We start from the raw sequence: 20,850 nt of genomic DNA, 5'->3' as shown, positions 1-20,850 counted from the left end.
AGTAATGTTGGATAGTAAAAAGGTTCTATTATAGTTTCATCGAGTCCATCTATCTGTGTGATGCAGTTATTTTAAAAATAAACTACCTATTTTTAGCGTTCCGTACCAAAGGGTAAAAACGGAGCCATATTAATGTCACTACTGTATGTCTGTCCGCGTGTCACAGGTAGCTATCTCGTAGGCGAAATGAGTTGTTTTGGTATTTTTGACCCCCGATATCAAATTAAAATTTCAAAGCACTACTTTACCCCCGTAGGGGTTGATGCATGCCTTTCAGCCCGAAACGTTCATAGTTTGAACTGTGCATTGATAGATCAGTCAGTCAGATTTTTCACCCTCGACCCAAAAAGAGAGGTGTTATATTAAGTTTGACGTGTGCATCTATGTATCTGTCTGTGGCATCGTAGCTCCTAAACTTATGAACCGATTTTAATTTAGTTTTTTTGTTTGAAAGGTGGCTTGATCGAGAGTGTTCTTAATCCTTATCTATCCTTATTCTTAATCTTATCCTTAATCTAAATCCAAGAAAATCGGTTCGGCCGTTTGAAAGCTTTTGAAACGTATCAGCTCTTTTCTAGTTACTGTAACCTTCACTTGTCGGGGGTGTTATAAGTTTTTAATTTACACTTGTTACGCGCGTTAACACGCATCTCGTACTTACAAGTGTAGACGCATAGCCGTTTCTTAGTCGGAATCCATATTGTTACAAAGCAACCTGTACCTAGCAAAAAGTCAAACTGACTGACTGACATATCAGCGTACAACTCAAACTTCTGGCTCCAGAAACTTGAGATTATGCATGTAAGTTTTCCCTATAACGTAGATATCCACTAAGAATGGATTTTCAGTACCCGAACGAAGCCGGGGCGGATAACTTAGTAATTCAATAAGTGAAGTTAGTTTCCTAAGTTATAGCAAACTAATTGACCCACCCTGTATTTGCATGGATTGTTTTACCTATTATTTAGATTAAAATAGTGAATGTATTAATACCTATACTAGCTAATGCCCGCGACTTTGTCCGCGTGGATTAAGTTTTTTTTAAATCTCGTGGAAACTCTTTGATTTTCTGAGATGAAAAGTAGCTTATGACACACTCCAGATTATACAAGTGCAAAAAAATCACCTCGATCTATTGCTTCGTTGCGGTGTGATTGAAGGACAAACCAAAAAACAAACACACTTTCGCATTTATAATATGGATAGTGATAACAAAGTCGAATTAGAAACGTCCTAAGCTATGTTGAAAACAGCCATAACATAACTAATTAATCCAACATAAATAATCCAACGGTTATAGGAGCAGACTGAAATTCGAAAGGTCGGCGGTTCAAACCCCACCCGTTGCACTATTATCGTACCCACTCCTGGCACAAGCTTAACGCTTAGAGGGGAAAGGGGAATGTTAGTCATGATTAAAAATGGCTAATATTCTTTAAAAAAAAAATTATAACACCCCTCTATTTGGGTCGGGGGTTAAAAAATAGAGCAGTTTCAGATAAGCTTTTTGTATAAGCGTCTTTGTAGTTTTATGCGCGTTTTTTTACACACACATCTCGTACGATCTTAGACGCGTAGCCGTTTCTTGGTCGGAATCCATATTGCTACTGATCCACTGGTTGAACAGTGATAACCTAGGTCCTAGAGTCATCATTCAATTCGGGGAGCAAAACTAACATAACTTTTCGAAGCTGTGTCCGTTCTAAGCAATTTTATATACAAGTCGCTTTAACAATAAAGGAAAACATCGTAAGAAAACGACGTTCTCCAAAATATTCTATATTCAAGGTGTAAAGTCTGCCAAGCCATACTTAGCCAGTGTAGTCTACCACGGCCAACCCCTTTATATTCTGAGAGGTGACTTGTGCTCAGTAGTGAGCCGGTAATGGGTTAGTGATGATGATGATCTACTGGTAGGAGTCAGCAGGCCGTGCACGCGCGTTCAATATATTGAAGCACAAAATGTAGCGCGCGTGTAAGCATATCTGCCAAAACAAGCGATATACTTAATACACGCAGAAAAAAGGCTAATTTGGATCTGTCCTTATGTATTTTATTAGAATATAAGTTTCTCGAAACACAAACGTGAATTGTGAATGTATTACGCTAGTTATTTAGAAGTAGAGAAGAGATTAACCCCTTTATAATAAACTCCGTTAATGATCATTATAATCCCAACTGCAAAACAATGTTGCTCTGGGTATAATATCCTGAGCCTAAAATAAACATACATTATTCACGGGAGCCATTATTAAGTTCCTTTATTAAAATATTCATGTTGAAATTCACGACATGGAATAATGATAAGGGACAAGAATTAATGATAGCGCGTAGTCTCGAAGTTACCTCTAATGGACATCAAGCTACAAGCGTAGGAGAAGATCTCGAAAAGAGGGGTCTCTCCGTCACTCCATACAAACGTAGTTCGTCTCTCATTGGAATACTAACCAATCATACTCAATGGAATTTTGTAGAAACGTTCCGGGAACTAATATCTATGCCTGTGGTTTTCCAGATTTCCGTTAAAATACTCGGTTTCAAAGTTACGCGGTCTTAAAAATTCACATGTAAATCTTTGAGCCCCTGTAATTTTGAAACTAAATATTTTTAGAAAAATCTAAAACACCAAAGGCACAGATATTATTTTCTAGAATATGTCTGCACAATTTCATGGAATTTGTTGGGACTACGATTGTACGGAGTAAGTGACGGAGAGAGCCTTGTTAATGAATAATATAATTAATCCATAGTATAACATTATACTACTATAAAATTATGTGTATTACGTGTTCGTGCTATCCAGCGCACTTTGTTTCTCCTTTCACCACATGATGCCTGGTGGAGATCGCTCTGAGCAATAAGGCCGCCCTTGCATATAATTGTTTATAGTTTTTACAATACTTTCTTTGTTTTTTCTGGTTTATTCCACGTTTGTGTGCAATAAAGTTTTCTATCTATCTGTCTATCTATCCATATATAGCCGTGTTAACGTAGTAGTTAAAGTTGTTCGCAGAGATTGGGGACTCGATCCCGGGCATGCATTTTTATTACAATAATTAAATATTAATAAATTTTATTGACATTCAAAGTGTTCACTGGCGCTGATTCTGTTGTCTTTCTCTAAGCTAAAATTAGAATATCTGCTGCTTGGTTTTTTTTATATTACTAAAAAAGGACGGAACATGAATTTGAAGACTAAATTTTAGTGCACGCTACAATTTAAACAATATGCTTGAGACTGGCAGCTTAAGTCATGAGTTTTGACAACTCTAAATTAAATTTAAAACTGTCAAACTGCGTCTTTACTTTGTTCTTCTCATATTAGGCGCATTATTAAGACGAGGATGCAAATACTCTAAAATTTAATAAACCAGTACCAATGTCTAACAATTTTGAACAAAATATTTGGGTTTGAAATAAAAAACAGTGTGTCTGAGTCTTTTTTGTTGTATCTACTCAAAGCCTTCTTATTTTTCTGGTAATATACTATCGCAGGTATCAATGACGTAAAAAATTAAAACATAAAATAAACAAACTCTATTTAAGTATATAAATTTTTTGACCTAGTGGTCCGGCACGGCAGAAGGTGACCTTGTCTATCCCGTCTCTTTCTCTACGGACTTGAAGCTTTAATTTTAGCTAAGGTTGGTCTTAATGACGGACCTCACTCTCGCCGAGGACCGAGTCACATCGCGTGAGCACAAAAATGGGTTAATTTAAGTTAACACGTACTCGTAAGTAACGTATAATTACGTGACGTGTTAATATGTTAAGATAATATTATAATTATTATTATCACGTAACGTTTTGAACAGGTTTTTTATTTCTTGCATTGTTGATTTTGTTATTTTCATTTCAAAACTATTTAATGAATATTACTATATCCCTTTTAGTATTTTTTTTAAATTTATAGACTAGCGCTTAGTGATGATGCAGCCTAAGATGGATTTATGTATTATTATTTTTTTCAAGGGTTCCGTACCTCAAAAAGCAAAGAGGGTTTTATGGCCCTCATCAATGAGAAATAGATACGAGGTAGAGAGAGATTTATTAATTTAACAAACCACCAAGAGCATAAAATCTAATTAATATAATGCCAACAAAAATCTAAGCATATGACCTCGATGACTTTCGCGTCTTGCGTGCGAGAGTGAAGTGTAACCTTTAATTACATTCTCTGGAGAGTCTTCAGGGAGAAGTAATGTTTACGAGGGCTTTCGCCGTTTTAACCCTTGCCTTCATTCGAGTGTAGTACTTATTTTTGTAGAAGCTTTACTCGTTTTTAGGCTAAATTGTACCACTCTGTGTATTTTCTCGTAAATATCAGGCTTATGGTACCTATTTGGATGAAGTATAATCCAAATTCATTTAGTGATGGAAATATATTAGTACTGATATTAAAGGCTTCAGCCCATGGTTTTTCTGTTTTTTTCCTAAAATATTGAATAGAGGGATGTACGTAAAGTCTATTAAAATGATATCTTCATTTTTAGAGATCCGTAAGTCCGTGCCAAAAAGGTACAAAAGAGACCTTTATGCGGCGACTAAGTCCTTCCATCTGTCACACCTACTTTGTTATCTTAATTTTCGGTGATAAAATTTACTTAAGAGGGCTCTCTCCGTCACTCGTTTCATACAATCGTAGTTCCAATTTCATTTGAATATTAAGCAACCAAAGTCCATGAAATTTTGCAGACATATTTTAAAAACTAATATCTATGTCTGTGGTGTTTTAGATTTTTCTAAAAATATGTAGTTTTAAAATTACAGGGGCTCAAAGATTTGTATGAAAATTCTTAAGACCGCGTAACTTTGAAACCGAATATTTTAACAGAAATCTGGAAAACCACAGACATAGATATTTGTTTCTAGAATATGTCTGCAAAATTTCATGGACTTTGGTTGCATAATATTCAAATGAAATTGGAACTACGATTGTATGAAACGAGTGACGGAGAGAGCCCTCTTAAGTAAATTTTTATCCCCGAAAATTAAAGAGTAGGTACGGAGTGTCTCATCTTCCTCCGTGCAGGCCCTACACAGAGGTCTGTAACGCCTATAACGAAAAAATGTTTGTTTAATGGGCTGTGCCATATTATATGTCCCACCCACGGAACAGAAAAAACAGTTTTTTCTGTTCCGTGGTCCCACCATTGTCTATGGGTATTAGTGGAATAACTCCACTTTCCTAAGTTTACCTCAGTCCAGGCGGAGTAGTTTGTTAGTTTGGCGTTGGTCCATGCTGGAGAAAGCCTCTTTGACTTGCCTGCAGAAAGTTCACGCGACCAAGTTTTATACTCACTAAAAGGTATGGGTTCAATTGCTTCTAGTGTCGTGGCCTTGCGTGTCGCACGTATCATTTAGTTGTGACTTGAAATAAGTCGCTTATTATAATAGTTTATATAATATTATTGTAGTTCTACTATTGTAATAATAGAGAAAGTTTCGTCTAGCTGCTAGATTATAGGTCTGTCTAAGTGAAGCTTGTGTGCTAATGAGTCTAGACTCTAGATACGTATATTAGTGTTTACTCTATATCATGTTTAGTATTTTTTATTCTTTGTTTATTGGCATACCTATGGATTGATGTTTGAATTATTTATAAAAAACCGGCCAAGTGCGAGTCAGACTCGTGCACCGAGGGCTCCGTACTTGGGTATTTTGTCCGACATTTTGCACGATAAATCTCAAACTATTTTATCCATAAAAATCTGCTTTAGAATGTACAGGTAAAGTTCTTTCATATGATACCCCACTTGGTATAGTTATCTTACTATGAAAATTGAATCACATTTTTTTTTGTGATGTAACTACAAATTCACGGTTTTTGGATTTTTTGCTTTACTTACCTGCCTGCCTGCCAAATTTCATGATTCTAGGTCAACGGGAAGTACCCTCTAGGTTTTCTTGATAGACGGACAGGCGAACAGACGGACGGCTGACTGACAGACAGAAAGACTTATAGGCAAAAAAGTGATTCTATAAGGGTTCCGTTTTTCCTTTCGGGGTACGGAACCCTAAATAGGATAAAACTACCGAATTTATTAACTGTATTTTATCGTTTTAACTATCGTGAATGATATCCATTATGCTGCTGCCATTCTGGCGGAGTATTATAAATGTCTACCGGCTGAATTGACGTGGGAGTTGCACTGTGCCAACTAGTTTCATATCCATCCGGGCTGGCTCCTTTTTCAATGGGCTTCTGCTCACGACGCGGCGCCAAGGAGATTGGGAGCCGCCCGGGCTGCGGGGCGGAGGGAGGGAGGGGGGGAGATATGGCTCAAGATCATCTCCCGCAGTTCTTGTAGATCTTCGTCGTTACCTCATGGACTCCGTTTATACCACCGGACTACGGTGCTATAAACTATGAGTGGTTTCTTTTCATTGTTCACTTTTTATTTTATTTAAAAAAAAAAAAACTTTTTTTTTCCCTCTCGTCTGGCTTTTACAATGGTTAGCCAATGTCAAGTTTGTAGTTATTTGTAACAAGTTAGTTAAACTATACAAGTATGGACCCCGTCTGTGCCGGCGCTCGCCGACATACGCACGGCACCCCCTTAGAGCGCTTTCCAGTCAGTTTTAACAAAAAAAACACTCCAAAAAGCCACAACACGCGCGCCAGCAAACGCCACCACAGACGAAGTCAATTAAATATCTACACATAATGCACATTTCAAAAGTCAAAAGTCAAAATCATTTATTCAAAGTAGGTACTATCGTAAACCTATCGATTTTAAAGATGGTATAGTGGTGATAATTAATTACGTAAACTTAAAACTAAAGCTACGAGGGTTCCACACGCGCCCAATCCTGAGAAGAGCCCACAACAAACTCAGCCGGGTATTCTTTTTTATGTAAGTATAAGAATCTCAAATTCTGTGAGACGGAAACCTACCCTTGTTAAAGGATGTCGATATAAGAATAAAGTTTCCAATACTCCCCCTTATCCTAACAAATACATTGCAATACAAACGAACTCAAGAACAGCGAAGTAGCAAAATGCATCGAAGCTACCGAGTGTAATCCGAACCGACCTATTTCTACTCTGAATCCTTTCTGAGAGCTAATTAAGTATTTTTCTCGTGTTCGCTAATTAATTTGCAAACAAGTATACTTAGGTACGGCTCGCGTAGAACTTGTTTACTGTATTTTTTTCTTTTCTTGTTTAGGTCATGCGGGTGGATGGTTATTTCTTTTTCAACCATCGTGATTGTGAAATTACTTGTTCTGAATATAAACTCAACCGATTTTCTTGGAGTATAGCTAAGAACACTCTCGATCAAGCCACCTTTCAAACAAAAAAAAAAAAACTAAATTGAAATCGGTTCATTGGTTTAGGAGCTACGATACCACAGACAGATACACAGATACAGAGATACACAGATACACATGTCAAACTTATAACATCCCTCTTTTTGGGTCGGGGGTTAAAAATATTAAGTATATCATTTGGTAAAATTGTCAGCGTCAGCAAATCCTTTAATACCTGCCGAATTTCATCGAGACTAAATTGGAACGTTTTATCCTTTAATTATGCCCTTACATAGCCGGAATGTCGGCGGATATCGTGCAGGAATATGCGTATGGGGATTGGCAAAAAGCAATTTATAGGAAGCCATTTTTCGCGGGCTTACATGTTGACTTTAGCTCTTTTGTCGTTCGCCGTATTGTAGCAAATTTTATTTGGCGAAAGCTTTTGTTCTGTGTGGGTTTAGAATAAAGGCAATCGCACACAACCATATCGTTTGTATCGTCGACGTGTGTATCTGTCTGTGGAATCGTAGCACCTATACGAATGAACCGATTTTAATTTAGTTTTTTTTATTTGAAAGGTGGCTTGATCGAGAGTGTTCTTAGCTATCGTCCAAGAAAATCGGTTCAGCCGTTTGAAAGTTATTTACTTTTTTTATAGAGTTTTATATCGGGGGTTTTTAAATTTTGAATTAATAAAATAAATGCTCCGAAATCAATGGTCGATACAATACGTTGTAAACATGCCACTAGGAATCAGCTTAGCTTATAATTCATCATTTTTGTGTAATATAATAATATAATATGTATCTATTCGTAAGAGATTGACCATAAAATAGTACCTACCACTAACAAACAACTAACAATTCGACAACTTTACTGACAGAGTTAAAGGTCAACCTACTATCCTACATCAACAAAGGTCAATAATTTATTCATCTTCTACATATTTTTTCAATGGACCAATTCTTAGATATAAGTACGTTTATAAGCTTAGGTTAATATAATATTGCTTATTAGCTTCACTCATAGGCTAGATTATAATCTTAGTAAAGTACTGCTGTCAGCACTTTATGATTAAAAAAAAAAAACTCCCATTTTCTGGTTTTCGGGCTTTTATTTAAATTCAGTTTCAAACTATCTTGACTGCCATCTCATCTGGTGATAAGTAATGATGCAGTCTAAGATGAAAGTGGGTAAACCTGGAAGGCGTATGGCAGCATTTTATTAATCCCGTACCCCTTTGGTTTCTACCCGGCATCGTACCGGAACGCTAAATCGCTTGGCGGCACGGCTTTGCCGGTAGGGTGGTAACTAGCCACGGCCGAAGCCTTCCACCAGACTAGACCAGAGATTTAGAAATCTAATAAATTTAAGATCTGAAATCTTCCATTTTCTGGTTTTCGGGATTTTTTTTAAAATTTAGATACAAGTTAGCCCTCGACTGCCATCTTACTTGGTAATGTGATGATGCAGTCTAAGATGAAAGCGGGCAAACCTAGAAGGGGCATGGCAGCTTTTTATGAAACCTGTGCCCCTTTGGTTTCTACCTGGCATCGTACCGGAACGCTAATTCGCTTGGCGGCACGGCTTTGCCAGTAGGGTGGTAACTAGCCACGGCCGAAGCCTTCCACCAGACTAGACCAGTGATTTAGAAATTTAATTGATTTAAGATCTGAGTAAATTAAGCTAATTTTAAACGTCATAATCTGTGGTAGATTGATGAAGATATTCCCGTTCCTTTGCATCGCATAGTCGGATAAAAACATTTCCAAACAACGTCCCCATTACAATACAATCTACGCATTTCTTTACACAGAATTTCGTGCCGTTCTGTTCACATAAAATCAGAATAAGGACATAAAAGGTTACATACGACTAGGCCAATTTGGCGTTTGAATACGTTTCGATGGAGGTTTTGTGGCATAAAACAATTTCGTATTTCACTCTGTATAAGGGGTTTTTCTAAGAGCTTATAAGCGATTTGTTTGAAGTGTTTTGATCGCTTAATTTTTTTTTGAAAATAAACGTTTTATAAAACAAAAAGTCGCAATCCAAGTTTTTTCTATGTACCTACCTACGTATTTGTTATGTTTTTAAAATTTTGGTCGACCTTAGTTGCAGACCTTAGGCGTAGTTGTGAGTGCTATGATCTTATCAGGTAAATTGAAGGTCCCGAGTTTAAATCCCGGCATACAGTTTGCAAAATAATTTCTAAATTATTGTCTTTGGTCTGATCTGGCACAAGGCTTCGGAGATACTTTACCGCCTATAGAAGTATAAGAGCTATACACATATTTACTATGTATTATAGAAGCAGGCGTTATTTTGCGGAAGTCCATGATATACAAGGAACAAAGTTTTGTTAGGGTTCCGTAACTCAAAAGCAAAAAAAGGAACCCTTATAGGATCACATTGTTGTCTGTCTGTAGTGACCTATATTTGGTCATACATGTATTTTTATCATGAGTACCTATTAGTGGATTAATTTCATTAGGTTTAAAGTTCATTGCAGTGTTCAAATAAAAAAGTTTTCTTTGTATCTTTCAAATATCGACCATTTGCATTTTAAGTCCTCAGCTACGTACGATTTTTGTATTTCGAAATTCTTAATTCTACCCCCTTGCGAATTCGGGGACGGGTCGCTACTTAATTTATATTAGGCTGTAGGCTCACACGTTACAGTTCTACGTTGGGAACGCTGTAACTACCTAAAATTTGTGTAACAAAAGCTTCAAAGCATAATGGCAAAGTTCCCGGGCTTTATTTTTGCGCCGTAAAAAAAGGTTTATTGTCCTAGTTATTTTTATGAAGGGACCTAATGCTGAGGACGAGGACGGAGGAAAAGAGGCTCGGTGTAAGCTCGGAGTTGTCAGTTTTGAAATGTCGAGGAAAAGTTATTGTGCGATGGACAATGTTGATTTGTAAACCAAAGGTTCCATATTCTTTTCAACTGTTTCTCTTAAAATTCTCTTCTCTTCTCTCTTCTGTTTTCAAAAGATTAATAACATAATTAAATAACGTCGATTCTGTTATCTTTCTCTAAACGAATCGAAAATGGGAACCGCAACACTCAGAAACACAGGGAGGTTACCTGGCTGGTACCCCAATACATCAATGCCCTACCCTAACCAAATTAAAATCTTGAGTTTCGTATATATTATATATCAATGGCAAAGCTGTCAAGGTTTGAATGTCGAGAAAAAACCAATTAAGTGCGAATCGGACTAGCACACGAATGGTTCCGTACCATCGTGCAAGAAATAACACTTTTTTTTTTTTGTTAAATAACCACAAATTCACGTTTATCGGATTTTTCCTTTGCTTATACTATAAGACATTGCTACCTGCTAAATGTTATGATTCTAGGTCAACGGAAAGTGCTAGTAGCTTTTTATTCTCTTGACGGGTCTTGACACGGACCCACAACGAAGTGATCCTATAAGGGTCCCTTTTTCTCTGAAGATACGGAACCCTGAAAATGATGGGATGTCCAAATAAAAATTTCATTAGGAGGCAAATGAGGGACGCGCCACGTAAGTGCTCTCAGAGGGCTCCCTCTGTGTGCCTCCTTTTTGCGGTGTAAAATGTTGAAGCGTTGAACAGGTACCTATGATGTTTCCTGCCACGTAGGCGTGAATTAAAATTGAGTATCGATTCACTCCAGTACAAAATTTATAAGTTTGCTCTGTCTCTTAACTTTTCCTGCGTTTAATTTTTTAACCATAATATATTATAATATCTCGTAATGAAATGTTATAAAACATTAAAAAAATTATAAGCCTTTGAAATTTGAAAGTCTGGTCTCAATTTGGTGCGGTAGTTAAAGTGTTTTGTGCACAAAAATAAATAGACATACAAACTCTATAATAATTTGAAATCTATTGACATAGGTACTTATAAGTTATAAATAATATGATGTCCAGAGTTGACATTATTTTTCAATTAATTTAATTCCATTGTAAAAGATATCGAGAAATCTAGTTTATACTGCTATTAAACTTTAGGAACCTTAGGAATTAAACAAAAAATAACAAAACAGGCTCTGTGTCGTAATTCTAACTTTTATTACCCTCATGTATTTTATTTATTAAAGCGTTAAACAAACAAACTCATTTGTTGAATTCACTAATTCAAATTCAAATTCAAATTCAAAATGTTTTTATTCAATTAGACTTTTACAAGTTCTTTCGAATCGTCAAAAGCATCTACCACTGGTTCGGAATGCCTTTCCTACCGAGAAGAACCAGCAAGAAACTCGGCGGTTGCTCTTTTCAAAGATTTGATATACAATATTATGCCATGTATAAAAGCAATTGAAGTCCTGCGCATTGCTGGAGCGAATCGAAGTTCAAATCCACGCTTTTTTATCATTTACATAATCTTCGATAGTATAATATGCTTTTCTCAAGAGCATATTTTTAATAGATTTTTTGAACCTGTGTAAAGGCAAGTCCAAAATTGACTGAGGAATTTTGTTATAGAAGATTATACCCATTCCCACAAATGACTTTTGGACCTTCCTGAGACGGAGCGTAGGAGTCGCAAGCCTGTTACGGTGTCTAGTCAGCCTGTTGTGTAGATCGCCAACCTTCTTGTAACTAAGAATATTTTGTCTTACAAAAATTATGTTGTTGTAAATATATTGAGAGGCTACGGTAAGGATACCTATTTCCTTAAATTTTTCTCGAAGTGAATCGCGTGGTTTTAAGTTATAAATTGCGCGTATTGCCCTTTTTTGTAATACAAAAATTCTCCCAATATCTGCCGCTCTACCCCATATTAAGATTCCATAAGACATAATACTATGAAAATAAGCAAAATATACTATCTTTGCGGTCTCCACGTCAGTTAATTGTCGAATCTTTCTAACCGCGTAAGCAGCAGAGCTTAGTTTGCCAGCAAGAGTTGATATATGGGTGCCCCATTGCAGCTTCGCATCTAAGGTTATCCCCAAAAATGTAGTAGTCTCTTCTATTTTCAAAATATCATTATTTATCCTTAAATTAATGTTACTTGTGTACTTGGTATTGGGCAGTGCGAATTCAATACACTTAGTTTTTTTTGCATTTAAAAGTAGATTATTTACAGTAAACCAGTGAGTTACCTGAGATATGGCACCATTTATATCGTCAAAATTGTCCTTATTTCTATCGACTTTAAAAATCAAAGACGTATCGTCAGCAAATAGTACGATATCGCAAATATTTTGGACTACATATGGTAAATCGTTTATGTATACTAAGAACATGAAAGGACCTAGAATAGAGCCTTGAGGAACACCCATTAGTGAGGCTGATCCGGATGACTTCACATCATTCACACATACTGTTTGAATACGATCACTAAGATAGGACGCAATGAGACCAAGCGCAGTGTCTTTGATTCCATAGTGGCTCAATTTAACTAAAAGAGTCTCGTGCTCAACGCAATCAAATGCCTTGGATAAATCACAGAAAATACCAATGGCATTCTGTGACCCCTCCCACGCATTGAATATATGCTTTAACAGCATTGCGGCCGCGTCGGTTGTTGATCGACCTTTAGTGAAGCCATACTGTTCAGAATGGAGTAGCTTATTAAAATTGAAATGCTGAAGCAGTTGGTTGAGCATGATTTTCTCAAATATCTTGCTCAGTGTTGGCAAAATTGAAATTGGCCTGTAATTGTTTGGGTCACTTTTGCTACCCGATTTAAAAAGAGGTATCAATTTACTACATTTCATGAGATCTGGAAAAGCGCCTGTATCCACAGACTCATTAAAAATTAAGGCTAGATATGGCGCAATAATATCAATAATATTGTTAATTATTTTTACTGATATTCCCCACAGATCTCCGGTTTTTTTGCTTTGTAAAGATTTGAACACTTTAACAATGTCATATGGAGTAACGTATTCAAACCTAAACAACACACCGCATTCAGTGACATTGGCCCTGAGAAGATCATAGGCTTCTGTTGGTGAAGAGCTAAGGGAACTAGTAGTGATGACTGGAATGTTCTGGAAAAAATTCTCAAATGTATTTGCAATTTCAATATTGGAGTCAATAATACGGTTATTAATTTTTAGCTCCAATTTATTGTTATGCACTTTTTGTTTCCCAGTTTCATCCGTGATGATATCCCAAGCTGCTTTAATTTTATTATCAGAATTAATAATTTTTTGCTTTATGCAGAGTGACTTTGCTTGTATGCAAACCTTTTTGAATAATTTTGAATAATTTTTTACATATTCAACAAATGTGGGAGTGTAGTTATATTGTTTTTCTGCATACAAGTCGAACAACTTATTTCTACTTTTATAGATGCCAACAGTAGCCCAGTCACTAAATTTAAGATTTTTAAACAGTTTTTTTTCTACAATTTTAAAGGTAGAATTAAATTGAGAGTTTATGAGATCAAAAAAAGCATTATAGTGTTCATCCGGACCACCCTGAGTAAAGTCAAGTTTAGGTAAAGCAGTTAAAACCTTTAGTTTAATAATAATAAATAATAATAAATTTTTATTTTAAATCCATTTTAAAAATAAGTATGACACTATTAAATGATAACAACAAAATGCTTATTACATAACCACCTGATTTTAAAGATTACTATTTTCGACGTATGGACAAAAACTTTGATAAATGTAAAAAATATTTAGTTAGGTACTGATAATAATAATACAATTACCTAGTAATCCTATGGCAATCGCAAGATTATTTAGGTCCTTGAAATGATAATAGGTAATTAAATGAATAATGTGAAACTGTAGGCCTCGAAAAAAAAAAAAAAAAAAAAAAAAAAAAAAAAAAAAAAAAAAAAGTGTGAATAATATAAAGTAAAATAAAGTAAAATAAAGATTTTTTGTGAGTGCTTTAGCACCCGTACTAGGAAAACCTGTGTTACGGGCACCGCAGCCTTCCCTCGGATCCATCGATTAGAACTTAACTATACAAATTTGGATTTTAAAAATAATAATTATGTAGAATAGTAATGTAAAACAGAAGTGTGCAAGTGTGTGTGTGTGTGTCTGTGTGTGTGTGTGTGTGTGTCTGTGTCTGTGTGTGTGTGTGTGTGTCTGTGTGTGTGTGTGTGATATTATTTGTATGTATGATGTAAATTATAGTAGGTACGACGGGTGTGTAAAAGACAACTTGCTATGATTTCACTTCGGCGATCAAGTCCTCAACTTCATAGTAACTAAGTTTCTTTAACCAAGCATTAACCGTTTTTTTTAAGTTGGGTTTGTTGTATTTAGATATATTAAGTGTGTCATTTATTCTATTATAAAGTTTGGGGCTGATGAAGTGGTAATGTCTTCCGGCAAGTGCGGTTCTCCTCGGCAACATTGAGAATATCTTAGGTTTGCGTCTTATTATATTAACATTTGCTTCGGATTGGGCTTTTGTTTCTGAGTGTTTGCGTAAAATAACCTGGGAAATAAAGAGCTGCCGGACATTCAAAACGTCCCACTCTTGGTAAAGTGCCGACGTGGGATACCTGCGCGGTCTGCTACCCAGAACCTTAAGAATACCTCTTTGGGCGCGCTCCAGTCGTAACATATCAGTTTTATTGGAGCCACCCCAAACTGTGATGCAGTACGATAGTAAGGACTGCACTAGTGCAAAGTACACAGTTTTCAATAATTTTTGGTCGCAGACCGTTCTCAGCTTCCTCAGAATAAACATAAGCTTTCGGATACGATTAACCAAGACGTTTATATGTTTTTTCCAGCTAAGAGTACTCTCTATTGTTAACCCTAAATATTTGATGTCGGTAGTTCTTTGTATTGAGAAACAAGAGCAATTCTCATTAGGCAATTTACAAGAATGAGCTTTAATGGAGAAGGAATCAGGTTGAGTGTATATGGTGGTATCAAAAGTAATAAGTTTAGTTTTAGGGACATTTAATGTCAGTAGGTTTGTATTTAGCCAGTTCATGACATGCTTTAATGCCGATTCAGCACGGTTACGTACCTGATCCCAACTCTGACCCTGTACCAGTAGTACGGTGTCATCAGCATAAGATATGATTTTAGTATGCGGAATATTCAACTGGCATAAGTTGTTGATATATATCAGGAACAAAGTTGGGCCGAGCACGCTGCCCTGAGGCACACCATATTCAATATTATCTTCCTTGCTTAAGTGGGGGCCTATTTTAACATATTGACTGCGATTGGTTAAGTAATCTTTAAATAAGTTAAAAACGTTACCCCTGATTCCGATGGCTTCCAACCGATCCATAAGAATAGAGACAGAGACGGTGTCAAATGCTTTAGACAAGTCAAGGAAGATGCCTACTGTTTTCTGTTTTGATTCAATATTTTTGATAATATGACTGGTAAGCTCGATAACGGCATCCTCTGTTGATTTTCCTTGCCTAAAGCCAAATTGTTGTTCTGAGATGATATCTAATTTATTCAAGTACGAGATTAAACGATTGTTCAAGATCTTTTCAAAAATTTTAGAGATTGAAGTTAAAACTGAAATAGGCCGATAATTAGTTACTTGGTCCCTGCTACCACTCTTATAGATCGGGTGTACCACAGCTTTCTTAAGTACAGAAGGAAACGAACCTTGTATAATACATAAGTTAAAAACATGTTTAAAGATGGGAACAAGAATGTCACGAGTTTGTTTTAAAATTGAAACAGATATTCCATCCCAACCCTTGGCGCAATTATTGCGAAGACTCGTAATAATATTGTTAATTTCAGCTTCATCAGTCTCATTAAGTACCATCGAGTTACAGGGCGGGGGTGCAATATTTGTGTTGTAAGTATCTGACTGAGATTGAATGCTTAAGAGAGGGGTAGCAAGATTTTTACCAATATTAACGAAAAAACTGTTAACACTATCAACTGAAGATTGAGGATTGTTAGAACAGACCAGTTCATGTGGAGGAGAAACTTGGCGCTGTAGGTTTGTTATTTTCTTTATAGTATCCCAGGTTGCCCTTTTATTATTCTTTGAATTTTCTAGTTCAGATCGTTCAAATGCACGTTTTAGGTTTTTCAGCAGGTTGTTGCAAAAATTGCGGTAACGTAAGTAAGTAGTTTTTAAGATCATATTGTCAGGATTCCTTTTGGCCTTTTGATGTAAATTGTCTCTGTTTCTTATACATTTTATTAGCCCTTTAGTAATCCACGGTTTTAGGTTTTGATGTTTGCGCGGTATTTTTACTGTCTTAGTATTAGATGAGATACATGTTGAAATGATTTGAATGAGACTAGTTGTGGCGGAAATCGCATTGTGATCTTGCAAGATAAAGTCAAAGTTGGTGTTTTTTATGTTATTTACTACAGCGTCATGATCAGTACGATAATGAAGTTCATTAGGCCTCTCGAGCAAGGGGTTTTGATGAAAACTTAAAAGAGTAGGGGCGTGATCAGTTATGAATGAGTCTAGAACGAAAACAGTAGTTGGCTTATTAGTTTTTAGCATAACGTGATCTAAGCAATTCTCACCCCTAGTAGGTAAATCGTGTGCGGGTGTTAAGCCATGCAAGGATATCATGTTTAAATATTTGTCGGAATTTTGATCATGAGCGTTGCGAGAGATATTAATGTTTATGTCACCTAATAAAGCTACAGTGTTATAAGATGAGAGTGATGCTAAGAGATTATCCAGGCTATCAATAAAGTTGTCGATATTACGATAGGAGGGTGACCTATAAACAACTACAAGTGCGGTGTTGTCGCTTCCGCTTATAACCAAGCAGTTACCATCTAGGAAGTTCGGTTCGTGACAGTTGTAGTTAAGTTCGGAACGAACGTAGGCGATTACACCATCATTTTGATTTTTGTGAGAAGACTGAAATGACGAGTAGCCTTCTAGAATAGGTACATTATGACATTTGCTTAACCAGCACTCAGTTAGTAATATGACGTCACACTGCATATCTATAGATCTAAGTAAAACATTTAATTCATCAAAATTACTGTTTATACTGCGTATATTAATGTGTAAAATGTTTAAAAGATTTGTGTAACTTCTTAAGTAGGTTTTGCATTCATTAGGGCTACAAGCAATAGGTTTTGAGATTTCAACATTGCCGATATCATTTATTATACTATCTAACTCAATCACTGTAATTGAATATAGAATAATAGAGAACTTTCATATTGAACAGGGATAACATTACCAAAAAACAACCTGTATTATATAAGAAAGTGAGGTAATAGACAACCCTTAGGGTTTTAAACGACCTAACAAATAAAAATTGCAAGTTGTTGTGTGTTATATTTTTATGCCGAGAAGTAATTCTAATGAGTGAATGTTGAGTGAGTTTGAACTGCTCTACCTTTTTAGTGGTTACGGGCCTATACTTTATTAACTTTGTTATGTCTTGATTATCACTGGGAACAGATATCATTTGTCCACAGTGATCGGATCTTAGATTCGTCATGATCGATTTTGCGACAATCTTACAGTCACAGAAAATGTTATCTATACAAGTGGCTGAATTTGCAGTTATCCGTGTTGGTTCATTGAAAATTTTCTGTAAATTAAAGCTTTTAAATAAATTGAGTAATCTGTCAGTAAAAGAAGTGTGAAGCAAAATATCAATATTGAAGTCTCCACAAACTAATATCTTTTTTGATGACCTACATATCCGCCTCAAGGCCTCTTCCATAACGTCCTCAAACAGAACAAAGTCACCTGAGGGGGGTCGGTACACGCAGACGACAATATAGCGCTCCAGCTCAACACAGGACAGCTCAATAGTGCGTTCCAATGAAAGATTAACAATGTCTTTCCGTTCTTTATAATTGATATTGTTGCGGGTTAATATTAAAGACCCTCCGCGTATAGCTTTCTTTCTAGAGAACGCACTTGACAATTGATAATGTTTTAAATTTACTATTAATTGATAACTATTGAGCCAATGCTCAGTGAGGCATAAGATGTCAATATCAAATTTTTTAATAAATAGTTCTATCTCATGTTCTTTGCCAGATAAGCCCTGAATATTTTGGTGTACAAGATTGATTTTACATAGCTTATCTGTTGTCGCACTACTTAGTTTAAAATCTTATTACTGTTTACAGTAGTGTCCATGCAACTATTTGTATCCAAACTATTATAATAGTTTGTATCCAACGTAAAAAAACTGGAATTAGTAGTATTACTAATTAGGTCTATATTATTAGTACAACATGTACCGTTTTCAAAAGAACTCAAGCTAAAAATAGCTGTGTCTTGTATATTACAAGCTACCAAGGTAGCTATTTGTTTCTTATAACTAAGGGGCAAGTACATTGTATCCTTTGTCAGTGAAAATTTTTTTATAAAATTATTCGTGTCTATTATGTGAATATAATCCCTATGGCCAAAACTTAAATTATTAATAAGCATGTTGAGTTTATAGACATACCTATTTTGTGCTGGGGTTAAAGTGCAAGAGTAAGGAAAAGTGCACAATATGAATTTACAACCCGTATTTTCTTGTAGGTCCAATAGGTATGCAAAACTTCTTAAAATTTGTTTTTTTGTTATTTGCATGCTGTCACCTATCAACAAGACAACTGTACTATATTTATCTAAACAGCAGCCTTTTACATTTTCAATTATATATTCATATGGTGCCCCTGGGTTACATATGTTGATCACTGTTTGATGTAATTTATTACTTATTAAATGACCAAAGTCTTTTCCCAATCCATCTGAAACAACAAATGTTTTCCGCTGAGGGCAATGTAACGAGGAACCATTGTTTTCACAGCCTTTTTGTTGTCCTATACACTGACTGTCCACTGGCATTTCGTCCGGAACCTTATTTGAGCACTCACATCTATTAATCAGAGAGTCAAGACGATCTATATTATAATTACTTAAGGCTAACAGCTCATCAGCGGCCAGTATATGCTCACCGACCTGTTTCTGTGACAGCTCGTACTGGGAAGTAACTGTTTTCAAGGAGTTTTCCAGTTTTAGAATCTCCTCATTAAGACTCCGAACGTCAGTTTCATATTGAACTCTCATCTCTTGCAGTGAGGAACAATATGTATTGAGCTTATTTAATAAATCTGAACGTTCTTTTCTAAGCCTAATGTTTTTATTACATAATTTCTGAAATTTTATTAATTTTTTCGTTTTTTTAATTAATTTACCAATTTTGATGTATTTTTTAATTTTTTTGTGACTATTTAAATGGATAGTTTCTGAATGTGGCTTATTATTAGCAGCACAAGGGCTGTCACAGGTCAGGTCAATTGTCAACACTGGTGCTGTTGAGGATGAAGCAAGCAGCTCATCATACAAGTTATTTGTTTTTTGTGTTTCATAACTTGCTATTTGTGACTGAAGGTCACAAATTAACTGTTGAGATTGGCTTAATTCATCCTCTAACATAGATATCTTTCCCAGAGCCTCTTCATAAGTTTGTATGCACTGATTGAACGACCCTACTGCCAACTGAAGTTGGTCGCGCTCCTCTGATAACAAAGTATGAGCGTTGTGCAGGTTTGCAAGTTCAGACTTTAACTGTGAGTTCCTAGCAATAATGATCCTCATCTCAGCTTCACTTTCATCTTGTTCCTTCAGTAGTTGGGTATTTAATTGTTTCAGTGATTTTATTTCGTGTAAAGCATTTTTCAGTTTCTGTTGTTCTTCAAGAGCGGCAGCTTTTCTGGTGAACATAGGAGCCATCTTGTACTATATACCTGAAACACACCAATAGATATATGTAAGTGAAGGAAATGGAAAGTGTTAGGAGTCTAGCAGAGAGAGGATGAGAGACAGCGAGATAACAAAAGTGAGATAACTTAATAGACTAGGAAGAAAAGTTAAAATTAGTTTCCTGGTATGTTGACTAGGTTTATTACCTATATCATAAAATAAACTAAACAAGTAATAAGTAGGTACTTGATGCAGACACAAATAAAGAGGCCATAGGAAAATTTAGTCAGACTTACACTATGCCTAATAACTATTTATACCTAACTCAGGTGGACTATGTCGTACTGTAATCATTATGTGTACAGTGGAATGTTAGTTTTGTCTGAGGCAGTAGGTACAGACTGTACAGATCATTCTTCAACTTCACTTCCACTGTAAGTCAAGCAAAGTGAGAACAAGTTTTGCCTAAGTGTGTGGAGGGACGTGTCTCGAGATTCTCGAGTATGTACGAATACCTATCGTGTAGGGAGTGTTGGATTACTGAATAAGTTGTATAAAATAATAACAGATACTCCCCCGGTAAAAGTCCGTTATAGGTTATTGAATCACGTCACACCGCTCACAAGTCCGTCTCACTGGTGCTGGTTGGCAGTAGATCGGTATTGAAATTATGATTTATCACAAAATACACTTTGATTACAGTTGTTTTACAATAATTGTAGTCTTATTTAAATGTAAATTTACTTAAAATTGTAATTAAAATTAAACAGCTGATTTTCAGACATGTCAGCTTCAGTGTTGCCCTGCAATGCCTCCAATAATGTATGGAAACGGTATACAAAAAGGTAGGTATTAATAAAAACATTACTCCAAAAAAGCAGTGGGCAGATGGATATTATGAGGAAGCAGGTGTACAACTCCTTTTTAGAGAGCCGTCCAAATCGTGTGTTCGCTTAAAAGGATAATAATTGCGGGTGATATTTAGCTGGAC

At 35.9% G+C, this 20,850-nt stretch overlaps 2 protein-coding genes across 2 annotated transcripts in view; one reads left to right on the top strand and one right to left on the bottom strand.

Moving 5' to 3' along the window:
• Positions 1 to 20,850, top strand: part of LOC123867306 (acid sphingomyelinase-like phosphodiesterase 3b) — a 97,446-nt gene that overhangs the window by 26,284 nt on the left and 50,312 nt on the right. The gene's annotated exons all lie outside the window — the stretch shown is intronic.
• Positions 1,908 to 20,657, bottom strand: LOC123867720. Its single transcript, XM_045909895.1, has 5 exons — positions 19,014 to 20,657; positions 15,213 to 15,344; positions 14,737 to 14,854; positions 5,199 to 5,266; positions 1,908 to 1,985 (listed from the first exon to the last, which is right to left on the bottom strand). The coding sequence occupies exons 1-5, from the start codon at positions 19,887 to 19,889 to the stop codon at positions 1,908 to 1,910; spliced, it is 1,272 nt and encodes a 423-aa protein (XP_045765851.1). The 5' UTR covers positions 19,890 to 20,657.

Source organism: Maniola jurtina, chromosome 8 (genome assembly GCF_905333055.1).
Source record: "Maniola jurtina chromosome 8, ilManJurt1.1, whole genome shotgun sequence".
NCBI lineage: Eukaryota > Metazoa > Arthropoda > Insecta > Lepidoptera > Nymphalidae > Maniola > Maniola jurtina.
Note: the sequence above shows the minus strand (reverse complement) of the source record. Positions and strands in the feature narration are given on the sequence as shown.

Coding starts and splice junctions, on each gene's coding strand:
- LOC123867720 (XM_045909895.1), bottom strand. CDS start 19,889: ATGGCTCCTATGTTCACCAGAAAAGCTGCCGCTCTTGAAGAACAACAG. Junction 5,267..14,736: donor CTGGGTAGCAGACCGCGCAG/GTATCCCACGTC, acceptor AACTTTCTGCAG/GCAAGTCAAAGAGGCTTTCT. Junction 1,986..5,198: donor ACTACTCCGCCTGGACTGAG/GTAAACTTAGGA, acceptor TTGTTTTGGCAG/ATATGCTTACACGCGCGCTA.